This window comes from Mustela nigripes, chromosome 12 (genome assembly GCF_022355385.1).
Source record: "Mustela nigripes isolate SB6536 chromosome 12, MUSNIG.SB6536, whole genome shotgun sequence".
In the NCBI taxonomy this organism is placed as follows: Eukaryota; Metazoa; Chordata; class Mammalia; order Carnivora; family Mustelidae; genus Mustela; species Mustela nigripes.
This window is the reverse complement of record NC_081568.1, coordinates 103,913,428-103,927,379: the sequence shown is the minus strand read 5'-3', so window position 1 is coordinate 103,927,379 and position 13,952 is coordinate 103,913,428. Positions and strand designations below refer to the sequence as shown.

General features: G+C 37.9%; 1 protein-coding gene across 1 annotated transcript in view; it reads right to left on the bottom strand.

Annotated features, from left to right (window-relative positions):
• The window catches only part of JMY (junction mediating and regulatory protein, p53 cofactor), a 110,400-nt gene that overhangs the window by 59,976 nt on the left and 36,472 nt on the right, over positions 1-13,952 (bottom strand). The window contains exon 2 of the mRNA XM_059418128.1: positions 12,268-12,441. Within this exon, the coding sequence (XP_059274111.1) occupies positions 12,268-12,441 (174 nt within the window). The remainder of the gene's footprint in view (positions 1-12,267; positions 12,442-13,952) is intronic.

Sequence of the window (13,952 nt, the reverse complement as noted above, 5' to 3'; positions counted from 1 at the left end):
TAAATAAACTTCTTGTTTAAAAAATAATAATAATCTAGATAGAATCATCTAGTTTGAATCTCACTCTGTGGATGCCAAAACTGAGTCCCAGAGAGACTATAACTTTGGAGTTCAGTGTGTTCCATCCATGAGTGGTTTCAAGTTCTTCTGAACTTGGGGTTCTTAAACTTAAGTATAATCACCTGGGAAGGTTGTTTCAATGAAGACTGCAGAGCCCCTCCCCCTAGTTTCAGTAGATATCTGAGGTATGGACCAGGAATCTGTATTGGTAACAAGGTCCCAGATGATACTGAGGCTACCAGTCTGGGGGTTACTTTTTTTTTTTTTTAAAGATTTTGTTTATTTATTTGACAGAGAGAGAGATCACAAGTAGGCAGAAGAGGCAGGCAGAGAGAGAGGGAACCAGGTTTCCCGCCGACCAGAGAACCCGACATGGCACTCGATCCTAGGACACCGAGATCATGGCCCAAGCTGAAGGCAGAGGCTTAAACCACTGAGCCACCCAGGTGCCCCTGGGGGTTACATTTTTGAGTGCCAATATATTAGACATAGAGTCTGGTAACTCTGTCAAGGGGTGTGGGTCTTAGAACAACCTTTAGGCCAAAAATTCTGGGTAGGGAGGAATTGCTTAATGCTTATAGATGAGACAGAGGATTAGTGAAAAATCTTTATTAATTACCATTTACAGGGATGCCTGGCTGGCTCAGTTGGCTAAGTGTCTGTGGCTCAGGTGGTGATTCTAGGGTCAAGCCCCACATCAGACTTCCTGTTCAAGAGGGAGTCTGCTTCTCCCTCTCCCCCTCTCTCTGCTCATGCTCCCTCAAATACATAAATAAAATTTTAAAAATCAGATACCTGTATGAGGCATTAAAACTAGGAGACAGAGCAATATTACTTTCTGCCTTGAGACAAAGCTGGATCTGAACAATGAGTAAAGCTGTATGGTCGAAAGATCAAAGGCTTTCCATAAGTAATAAGGGATGCTTTTAAGAATACCAAATTTAAAAAGTTTTTAATTACCATTTATATAAATATAATTAAGACTAAAGTATATTTAATATAAAATATATAGTAACTCTATTATAATAAAATGCTAATATATAAATATTTAAGAAAATATCAAGGTATATTAAATATGTATCTTATAAATATTTTATAATACAAATATAAATATACATTCAGGGTACCAAGTTAACTTATTTTTTTTTTCTATCATGTTTTAGTATCTAGTTTAAAAGCACTGGAAATTAAGTTCTTTCTAAAGAATCCAGAATACAGGTCAAACTCCACAGGATGCGACAGTGTTCTAGTCCTGGACCACCTTTCCTCTCATTTCCTACAAATCCTTAAATGAGAGACATACCAACAGTTTACACCATGTGGTTTAATTAAAACAGCAAGCTTTGCAGTCAAACTGATATGTGTTTTAATCCCGGCCATGCTATACTGGCATCAACAATGGTGCCAGGTAGGAGCGAAGATTTTATAATTTATTCAATATTTTGACGAAAAGCACAAGCACATGCCTATTCACAGTACCATTCCGGATTTTATCTGTATCTGGGGTACTGTCTATTCCAATCTCCAGTGCAGACATATGTACCCACTTTCTATTGAATTGGTATTGATTCTTTCAATATAAGATAATTGATTTCCCTATTTTTCCATCTATCCTTAGGCAGTGTTGATCACTCCAGTTTGTGTGCCTCTACATCAACTTTTACATAATACATTTTTAAAAATTACCTTAAGTTATAATTTACATACAGCAGAATATTCCTGACATAAGTGTAAATTTTGATGAATTCTGACAAGTTTACATATCTATGTAAAAACCACTACAACCAAAATTTAGAGTGTATCCATCACCCAAAGGATTCTGTTACACCTGTTCCCTCTCAATCTCCATTGGCCAACCCGAGGCAAGGAGTGCTAAGCTTTGTCAATATAGATCAAAACCATCAACTCCAAAATTTCACATTAATGGATTCATATAGTTTACACTGTGTCTGTTGCCTTTTGTTCAGCATACTTTTTGTAAACTATTAATAAAAGTTTAATTTACATAAAAATTAATCCATTTAAAGTCAATTTTTGATGAGTTTTAATAGCTGTATACACCCAAGCAACAATCACTACAATCAAGACATAAAACATTTCTATCACCTCCAAAAAGATTCCTCATGCCATCCATCCCTTCACACATGAATATATGCTTTTGTACTTGGTTTCTTTGACTTAGCAAGATTTCAGATTTATCCATGTTGTTGTGACTATCAAAGGTAAATTCCTTTGCATAGCTGACTATTCTGTAACATGGAAATACCCCATTTTGCCTATCCATTCACCCGTTGATAGTTATTTGGGCTATTCCAGTTAGGCGCCACTGTGAAGAAAAGTGGCATGAGTATTCTTGTACCTGTCATACGAGCAGATGTTTTTATTTCTCTCTTTTTGTTTTTTATTTTAAAGATTTTATTTATTTTATTTGACAGAGAGAGATCACAAGTAGGCAGAGAGGCAGGCAGAGACAGAGGGGGAAGCAGGCTCCCTGCTGAGCAGATAGCCCGATGCGGGACTCGATCCCAGGACACTGAGATCATGACCTGAGCCGAAGGCAGCGGCTTAATCCACTGAGCCACCCAGGCGCCCCTCATTTCTCTTTTATAACTAGGATTTGAATAGCTGAGTACTGAAGTATGTCTATATCTAACTCCTCAAGTAACAGCCAAACTGTTTACCAAAATGGGTTACACCACTACAAAATATGCTAGAATATTTGAGAATTATAGTTACTCTATAACCTCAACAGCCCTTGGGAATGCCACAGCTTTATTTTTTAAGATTTTATTTATTCATTTGACGAACAGAGAGACTAGATGGGGGGTGGGGAGAAGCAGATTCCTCACTAAGCAGAGAACCTGATGTGGGGCGGGATCCCAGGACCACAGGATTACACCCTGAGCCAAAGGCAGATGCCTTAGCAACTGAGCCACCCAGGCATCCTAGTTCCAGAATTTTAAATGATACTCACTCTAATGGGTGTGTGTCTTATTATGGTTTTAATCTGAATTTCCAAGATGACAATTTTAAGTTTCTCTGTATGTGCTCATTAGCCATTTCTTTAAGGTCTTTTAAGAATTTAGCCAATTTAAAAATTTTTTGGTTGTCATTGATCTTTATAATTTCTTTTTCAGATGTATTACAAGTATTATCTCCCATTCTGTGAGCTTGCCTTCTTTTTCTTAACGATCTTTCAAAAGTAAGTGTTTAATTTTGGTGAAGTCCAATTTATCAACAAATTTTTTTAAGTTTATGGTTCATGGGAACGTCTGGGTAGCTCAGTTGGTTAGGCAGATGCCTTCGGCTCAGGTCATGCTCAGCCAGGAGCCTGCTTCTCTCTCTCCCCCTCTGCCTGCTGCTCCCCCTGCTTGTGCTCTCTCTCTCTCTGTATCAAATAAATAAATAAAATCTTCTAAAAAATTTACAAAAAATATAAAGTTTATGGCTTAACTTTTCTGCATCCTAAAAAGTCTTTACCTTTTCTTTCCCAAAATTGTCAAAACTTTCTACAATTTCTTACATTAAAATTTTTTTTTTTTTTTTTAAAGAGAGAAGTAGGGGAGTGGTGGCAGGGAGAGGAAGAGAGGTAACGATCTTAAACAGGCTCTACATCTAGCACTGAGCCAAAACAGGGCTTGACCTCATGACCTTGAGATTATGACCTGAGTCAAAATAAAGAGTTGACACTTACTGAGCCACCCAGGCAGCCCTCTTAAACACATTTGAGAACATGAGAGTCTGTTTAGGTCTAAAATGGATTTGAAGTTAATTTTTCCATATGGTATAAAAACTCAGATCAATTTTTTTTAATGTGGGTATGCAGTTGTTCTGGTACCATTTCGTGGAAAGATTATTCCTTCCCCCACTTAACTGCTCTGGCACCTTCGTGAAAAACTTACTATATAACCATGTATCTGTTTCTGGATTTGACTAGTTTTCCAGAAGTTTTCAAGTCAGGTAATAAGCCCTCCAATTTTATCTTTTTCAAAATTGTTAAAGCCATACTCTGCCTTTCCATAAAAATTTGTAATTCGTTTGTCAGTTTCTGGGGGGAGAAACTTACTAGAATTTTAATTTGAATCTAGATCAACTGAAAACTGACATCTAAACATTACTGAGTCTTCCATACTATTAACATGATCTTCCCATTTCTTACGGTACACTTAGAGTCCCTCAGCAAAGCTTTGCAATTTTCAGAAGACAGAACTTTCATATATTTTGTAAAATACATTTCCTGAAGAGTTCATGTCCAGAGATGCTTATAATGGTATTTTAAAGTTTCTGTAATTTTCTTTTCTAAAGACTTTTATTTATTTGACAAAGATCACAAGTAAGCAGAGAGGCAGGCAGAGAGAGAGGATGAAGCAGGCTCCCTGCCGATCAGAGAGCCCAATGCGGGGCTCGATCCCAGGACCCTGGGATCCTGACCTGAGCAGAAGGTAGAGGCTTTAACCCACTGAGCCACCCAGGCACCTCTGTAATTTTCATTTCTAAAAGATTAGAAAATGCAATTGAATTTTTAACATTAACCTTGTAACTAAATTTACGTATTATTTCAACAGGTTTTTTGGCTAAAGGTTCCTTAGGAGAGGGACAGCTGGGTGGCTCCCCATGCTTGTGTTCTCTCTCTCTTTCCCTGTCAAACAGAGAAATGGAATTTTTTTTTTTTGAAGATTTTATTTATTTATTTGAGATAGAGCAAGAAAGGGAGCACAAGCATGAGGTGGGGTGGTGGGCAGGGGTAGAGGGAGAGGGAGAAGCAGGCTCTCAGCTGAGCAGGGAGCTTGATGTGTGGCTTGATTCTGGGACCATAGGATTATGACCTGAGCCAAAAGTAGACGTTTAACTGACTGAGCCACACAAGCACTCCATAAATGGAATCTTAAAAAAAAAAAAACCCTTAGTACATTTTATATACATGATTACATTATCTGTAAGTACAGATAGCTTTATTTTGTTCTTCTAATTTATATGCCTTTTACTTTTTCTGGCTATGAACTCCAGAAAAATACTGAATTAAAGTGGTGAGAGTAAACAATCTTGCCTTGTTCCCAATCACAGGTATAAGAATTTAGTCATTCACCATCATATATGATGTTAGGTAGGCTTTTCATACACACCCTATCAGGTCAAGGAAATCCCTTTTCTTCCTAGTGTGCTGGGTTTTTACCATGAATGGATACTGAATTTTGTTAATTGCTTTTCTGCACCCATAGAAATATACTGGTTTTTTCCCTTTAGTCTAATATGGTAAATTATACTGGTTTATTTCTGAATGTTAAAACAACCTTGCATTTGAGATAAACCCTATTCATATATACTGTACTATTTTTATAGATTACTAGATCTTATTTTTTAAAAGATTTATTTATTTCAGAGAGAGTGAGGTAGGGAGGAGCAGAGCAAGGAGAAGCAAACTCCCTACTAAGCAGGGAGCCCTACGCAGGGCTCGATCCTCAGGACCCTGGGATCATGACCTAAACTGAAGGCACATGCTCAATGACTGAGTACCCAGATGTCCCTGTTAGACTCTATTTTTTAAGATCATGTTAAGAATTACTGCATCTATATTCATGAGGGTCATCTATCTCTAGTTCTCTTTTTTCTGTAACATCATTTGATTTTAGTATCAGGATAATGCTGGCCTAAAAAATTAGTTGGGAACTATTCCCTCCCTTGTTTTCTGAGTTTGTGCAGATTTTGCATTATTTCTACTTTACATGTTTCATAAATTCTCCAATGTGTTCTGGACTTGTCGATTTCTTTATAGGAATGTTCTGAATTATGAACTCAACTCTGTTAATACAGTGCTCCCTATATTCTTCTATTTCTCCTTGAAATTATTTTGATAACTTTCATTTTTTCTAAGAAATGTATCCATTTCATCTAAATCAGACCATGTATTGGTACCAATCTGTTCATATTTCTTTATTAACTTTAACATTTATAGAATCTGTAATTATATCTGTACTTTCAGTCCTAACAATGTGGGGCTTTAAAAAAAAAAAATTCAGCTAGGTTTATAAAATATAGAGTTCTCCACCCCCCTGCCCCAGACAACCAGGTTTTGGTTTCAGTGCTCTTTTCTTCAATCTATCATTTCTTTTTTTCACGGACCCCACTCTTAGTTTTTTGGGTTTAACTTGCTCTCTTTTTCTAGCTTCTTAGGGTGAAAGTTTGGATGACTGATTTTAGAACTTTCTTCTCTAATAACTATAAATTTCTCTATAAATACAGCTTAAGCTTCATCCCTTGGTATCTTGCCAAAGGTTCAGGATAAAATTTTACAGAGCTAAGGCTGTATCTCTGTAATTTCAACAAAAACATAGATTAAAAAAAAGAGAAGCTAAAAGAACACCATGCAAAGAAAAACATCAGAACACCTGCCTCAAAAATGTAAAGCACACTTTACACATGAAAACTAAATCTCATAGATTATTATTTTTTTTATTTTTTATAAACATATATTTTTATCCCCAGGGGTACAGGTCTGTGAATCACCAGGTTTACACACTTCACAGCACTCACCAAAGCACACACCCTCCCCAATGTCCATAATCCCACCTCCTCCCCCCAGCAACCATCAGTTTGTTTTGTGAGATTAAGAGTCACTTATAGTTTGCCTCCCTCCCAATCCCATCTTGTTTCATTTATTCTTCTCCTACCCACTTAAGCCCCCATGTTGCATCACCACTTCCTCATATCAGGGAGATCATATGATAGTTGTCTTTCTCTGCTTGACTTATTTCGCTAAGCATGATACGCTCTAGTTCCATCCATGTTGTCGCAAATGGCAAGATTTCATTTCTTTTGATGGCTGCATAGTATTCCATTGTGTATATATACCACATCTTCTTGATCCATTCATCTGCTGATGGACATCTAGGTTCTTTCCATAGTCTGGCTATTGTGGACATTGCTGCTATAAACATTCGGGTGCACGTGCCCCTTTGGATCACTATGTTTGTATGTTTAGGGTAAATACCCAAGGGTGCAATTGCTCGGTCATAGTGCAGTTCTATTTTCAACATTTTGAGGAACCTCCATGCTGTTTTCCAGAGTGGCTGCACCAGCTTGCATTCCCACCAACAGTGTAGGAGGGTTCCCCTTTCTCCGCATCCTCGCCAGCATCTGTCATTTCCTGACTTGTTTATTTTAGACTGGTGTGAGGTGATATCTCATTGTGGTTTTGATTTGTATTTCCCTGATGCTGAGTGATATGGAGCATTTTTTCATGTGTCTGTTGGCCATCTGGATGTCTTCTTTGCAGAAATGTCTGTTCATGTCCTCTGCCCATTTCTTGATTGGATTATTTGTTCTTTGGGTGTTGAGTTTGCTAAGTTCTTTATAGATTCTGGACACTAGTCCTTTATCTGATATGTCATTTGCAAATATCTTCTCCCATTCTGTCAGTTGTCTTTTGATTTTGTTAACTGTTTCCTTTGCTGTGCAAAAGTTTTTGATCTTGATGAAATCCCAATAGTTCAGTTTTGCCCTTGCTTCCCTTGCCATTGGTGTTGTTCCTAGGAAGATGTTGCTGCGGCTGAGGTCGAAGAGGTTGCTGCCTGTATTCTCCTCAAGGATTTTGATGGATTCCTTTCGCACATTGAGGTCCTTCATCCATTTTGAGTCTATTTTTGTGTGTGGTATAAGGAAATGGTCCAATTTCATTTTTCTGCATGTGGCTGTCCAGTTTTCCCAGCACCATTTATTGAAGAGGCTGTCTTTTTTCCATTGGACATTCTTTCCTGCTTTGTCGAAGATTAGTTGACTGTAGAGTTGAGGGTCTATTTCTGGGCTCTCTATTCTGTTCCATTGATCTATGTGTCTGTTTCTGTGCCAGTACCATGCTGTCTTGATGATGACAGCTTTGTAATAGAGCTTGAAGTCCGGAATTGTGATGCCACCAACGTTGGCTTTCTTTTTCAATATCCCTTTGGCTACTCGAGGTCTATTCTGGTTCCATATAAATTTTAGCATTATTTGTTCCATTTCTTTGAAAAAGATGGATGGTACTTTGATAGGAATTGCATTAAATGTGTAGATTGCTTTAGGTAGCACAGACATTTTCACAATATTTATTCTTCCAATCCAGGAGCATGGAACATTTTCCCATTTCTTTGTGTCTTCCTCAATTTCTTTCATGAGTACTTTATAGTTTTCTGAGTATAGATTCTGTGCCTCTTTGGTTAGGTTTATTCCTAGGTATCTTATGGTTTGGGGTGCAATTGTAAATGGGATTGACTCCTTAATTTCTCTTTCTTCTGTCTTGCTGTTGGTGTAGAGAAATGCAACTGATTTCTGTGCATTGATTTTATATCCTGACACTTTACTGAATTCCTGTACAAGTTCTAGCAGTTTTGGAGTGGAGTCTTTTGGGTTTTCCACATATAGTAGTATCATATCATCTGTGAAGAGTGATAATTTGACTTCTTTGCCGATTTGGATGCCTTTAATTTCCTTTTGTTGTCTAATTGCTGAGGCTAGGACCTCTAGTACTATGTTGAATAGCAGTGGTGATAATGGACATCCCTGCCATGTTCCTGACCTTAGCGGAAAAGCTTTCAGTTTTTCTCCATTGAGAATGATATTTGCGGTGGGTTTTTCATAGATGGCTTGGATGATATTGAGGTATGTGCCCTCTATCCCTACACTGTGAAGAGTTTTGATCAGGAAGGGATGCTGTACTTTGTCAAATGCTTTTTCAGCATCTATTGAGAATATCATATTGTTCTTATTCTTTCTTTTATTGATGTGTTGTATCACATTGACTGATTTGCGGATGTTGAACCAACCTTGCAGCTCCGGAATAAATCCCACTTGGTCGTGGTGAATAATCCTTTTAATGTACTGTTGAATCCTATTGGCTAGTATTTTGTTGAGTATTTTCGCATCTGTGTTCATCAAGGATATTGGTCTATAGCTCTCTTTTTTGATGGGATCCTTGTCTGGTTTTGGGATCAAGGTGATGCTGGCCTCATAAAATGAGTTTGGAAGTTTTCCTTCCATTTCTATTTTTTGGAACAGTTTTAGGAGAATAGGAATTAGTTCTTCTTTAAATGTTTGGTAGAATTCCCCCGGGAAGCCGTCTGGCCCTGGGCTTTTGTTTGTTTGGAGATTTTTAATGACTGTTTCAATCTCCTTACTGGTTATGGGTCTGTTCAGGCTTTCTATTTCTTCCTGGTTCAGTTGTGGTAGTTTATATGTTTCTAGGAATGCATCCATTTCTTCCAGATTGTCAAATTTATTGCCGTAGAGTTGCTCATAGTATGTTCTTATAATAGTTTGTATTTCTTTGGTGTTAGTTGTGATCTCTCCTCTTTCATTCATGATTTTATTTATTTGGGTCCTTTCTATTTTCTTTTTGATATGTCGGGCTGGGGTTTATCAATTTTATTAATTCTTTCAAAGAACCAGCTCCTAGTTTCGTTGATTTGCTCTATTGTTTTTTTGGTTTCTATTTCATTGATTTCTGCTCTGATCTTTATGATTTCTCTTCTCCTGCTGGGCTTAGGGTTTCTTTCTTGTTCTTTCTCCAGCTCCTTTAGGTGCTGGGCTTAGGGTTTCTTTCTTGTTCTTTCTCCAGCTCCTTTAGGTGTAGGGTTAGGTTGTACCTGAGACCTTTCTTGTTTCTTGAGAAAGGCTTGTACCGCTATATATTTTCTCTCAGGACTGCCTTTGTTGTGTCCTACAGATTTTGAACCGTTGTATTTTCATTGTCATTTGTTTCCATGATTTTTTTCAATTCTTCTTTAATTTCCCGGTTGACCCATTCATTCTTTAAAAGGATGCTGTTTAGTCTCCATGTATTTGGGTTCTTTTCAAACTTCCTTTTGTGGTTGAGTTCTAGCTTTAGAGCATTGTGGTCTGAAAATATGCAGGGAATGATCCCAATTTTTTGATACCGGTTGAGTCCTGATTTAGGACCGAGGATGTGATCTATTCTGGAGAATGTTCCATGTGCACTAGAGAAGAATGTGTATTCTGTTGCTTTGGGATGAAATGTTCTGAATATATCTGTGATGTCCATCTGGTCCAGTGTGTCATTTAAGGCCTTTATTTCCTTGCTGATCTTTTACTTGGATGATCTGTCCATTTCAGTGAGGGGAGTGTTAAAGTCCCCTACTATTATTGTATAATTGTTGATGTGTTTCTTTGATTTTGTTATTAATTGGTTTATATAGTTGGCTGCTCCCACGTTGGGGGCATAGATATTTAAAATTGTTAAATCTTCTTGTTGGACAGACCCTTTGAGTATGATATAGTGTCCTTCCTCATCTCTTATTATAGTCTTTGGCTTAAAATCTAATTGATCTGATATAAGGATTGCCACTCCTGCTTTCTTCTGATGTCCATTAGCATGGTAAATTCTTTTCCACCCCCTTACAAGGGGAGAATTCAAGAGATAAGTGACACCATAAGACGAAACAACATTAGAATAATTGGGATTCCAGAAGAAGAAGAAAGAGAGAGGGGAGCAGAAGGTATGCTGGAGAGAATTATTGGGGAGAATTTCCCCAATATGGCAAAGGGAACGAGCATCAAAATTCAGGAGGTTCAGAGAACGCCCCTCAAAATCAATAAGAATAGGCCCATACCCCGTCACCTAATAGTAAAATTTACAAGTCTCAGTGACAAAGAGAAAATCCTGAAAGCAGCCCGGGAAAAGAAGTCTGTAACATACAATGGTAAAAATATTAGATTGGCAGCTGACTTATCCACAGAGACCTGGCAGGCCAGAAAGAGCTGGCATGATATTTTCAGAGCACTAAACAAGAAAAACATGCAGCCAAGAATACTATATCCAGCTAGGCTATCATTGAAAATAGAAGGAGAGATTAAAAGCTTCCAGGACAAACAAAAACTGAAAGAATTTGCAAACACCAAATCAGCTCTGCAGGAAATATTGAAAGGGGTCCTCTAAGTAAAGAGAGAGCCTACAAGTGGTAGATCAGAAAGGAACAGAGACCATATACAGTAACAGTCACCCTACAGGCAATACAATGGCACTAAATTCATATCTCTCAATAGTTACCCTGAATGTTAATGGGCTAAATGCCCCTGTCAAAAGACACAGGGTATCAGAATGGATAAAAAAACAAAACCCATCTATATGTTGCCTACAAGAAACTCATTTTAAGCCCGAAGACACCTCCAGATCATAGATTATTTTTTTAAAAAGATTTTATTTATTTGACAGAGAGAGACACCAAGAGAGGGAACACAAGCATTATTTGACAGAGACACCAAGAGAGGGAACACAAGCAGGGATAGTGGGAGAAGGAAAAGCACGCCTCGCAAGTGTAGGGAGCCTGATGTGGGGCTTGATCCCAGGACTGACCTGGTCTGAAGAAAGACGCTTAACAATTGAGCCATCCAGGTGCCTCTTAAGTATCTAATGGGTTGCCCTCCTAGCTAAGTAGGTTTAGCAGCCCAGTCTTGGTTTTGGCTCATGATCTCAGAGTCCTGGGATGGAGCCTTGCGTCAGGCTCCACCCTTAGCACAGGGTATGCTTAAGATTCTGTCTCCCTCTTCCTTTGCCCACTTTAAAATAAATAAAACTTATAAAAACATTTTTGGAAACTCTGACATTAAATTCTTATAACTTTTTTTTTCTTTAAGATTTTTTTCTTTAAGATTTTATTTATTTAGTTGACACAGAGAACACAAGAAGGGGGAGTGTCAAGCAGAGGAAGAGAGAGAAGAGGCTTTCTGCTGGGTAGGGAGCCCAATGTGGGGCTCAATCCCAGGACCCGGGGATCATGGCCTGAGCCAAAGTCAGATGTTTAACTGACTGAGCCACCTAGGCATCCCTTTATTGTAACTTTCAAAATAAGGCCTTCCCAGAAGAAATGTTCCCAAAACTTCTGGTAAAGAAATATAAGGCCACACAGTCCCCAAAACATTGTATGGGAGGAACAGAGAAGAAAAGTACAGGATAAAGGGGGAAGATGGGGATTTCTCAATACATCCACAACTTCACTTTCTAGGCTCTTCTCATTCCTGGTTACTCAACAGAATCACCATTGAGATACTCTAAAATGAGGGGCGCAGGTTCTATATAATTTGAATCGACCAAAATAGAATCTTTGGGGACAAAGGATCAGCTATCTGCATTTTTAAAAAGCTCCTCTATGGCCAGCCAGTCTGAGAACTATGAAACAGGCAGGGAATCATGTAGGTCTAAAAAAAAAAAAAAGATACCTTGATCTGTTGTCTCCGTAGCATGGCAAGCTCTCTCATGTCTCGGAATGGCTGTAGTAAATACTGATATAATTCAGTTGTGGCTTCTGCAAGGCTGCTATAGGCTTCATCCTCCATCTGATACAAGTCCAGAAGCTCCACCATGCTTTCTGTATTCTTGTGCTTATCCAAGAGCTGTGGAACGAGAAGGTTTTATTATAAAGAATCTGATTATAATAGCCTATAAATACTTCTTTTTAACTCCCTCCTTTATTTTGGGATATTGGAATACTGAAACACAGAAGAAATGAAAAGCACTGAATGTTTTTCATCACTCGTCTCCATGTGGAGACATCTTACTACTCTAGACGCCTGAATCATCCTTTTCAAACTGCTCTCATCAGATATGATACTCTGTTCAAATATCCTGTTCTGTGTATTTTCTGGGTCTCCATACTATCTACCCGCCTAGACTTAAGTCTTTAAAAATCTATTTCCACATATCCTACAGCCTTTTCTGTATTTATAAAAAAATTTTTTCATTGCTAATATACAAAGTAGTTATCAACTCTTACCAGTATTATTCTACTAATTTTCCCAAATCTTCTTGCCACTCCACTCCTCCTCCCAGTTTGGAACTGTCCTACATTAACTTTCAACTCACGCCTATGACATCCCTCATATCTAGGTTAATAAAAACCTCAACTGTACTAAAGAGTTTTACATTGACTATAACAGAATTTTGTAACTCTTACTTGTACTCCTTGGTACTCTGTGTGTGTGTGTGCACACACATGTGCATACATGCGTGTACTTGTTTTCATTCATTCCTCATCAAATATGGACATCTAACATGTGTCAGGCACTGGGCCAAGAGCTGGGCATACAAAAACATGGTATCTCTCTTCATGAAGCTTACAGTATAGTAAATAAACAGAAACTAAGTTTTTAAAAATTACAAACTGTGATGATATGAAAATTATTTTTTAAAGCTTTAAAAAAGTGAAGAATAAAAAAATACAGTGAAACAAGCAGATGTTGACACTGTGTGACCTAATTTATAAAAAGAGAGAGTAGGCAATCTTTTTCCAAGGATCCAAGGAAGCTTACACTAAAATTTAGGGGCACCTTGGTGGCTCAGTGGGTTAAAGCCTCTGCCTTTGGCTCAGGGCATGATCTCAAGGTCCTGGGATTGAATCCCACATGGGCTCTCTGCTCAGCAGGAAGCCTGCTTCCTCCCTTCTTTCTCTGCCTGCCTCTGTGCCTACTTGTTATCTCTGTCTGTCAAATAAATAAATAAAATCTTAAAAAAAAAAAAAAAAGGTAGAGAGAGTAGGCAATCCTTTTCCAAGGATCCAAGGAAGCTTACACTAAAATTTAAAGAAACATGTAGACAAGACAGTTTATGTATTTATTCTTGGTGCCCATTTACCTGCTGATAGTCTCATCTCAAAGGCACAAAATTCTGCTTTTCATTCCATATCTAAAATTTTCACTACTACCTTCCTCCCCAACTTTTTGCTTTAGTTACCATATCCGAATACACATCTTATATTCAATTTAGAATCCAAATTCACTTCCTGCCCAGATTCTTAGCACTAAATGTAGTAGCACATACGCATTGGTCTTTTGCCTACTATATTATTAACAATCATGATGGATCAGATAATCTACCTTAAGCTCTTTTTATGACAAGGAAGTACTAT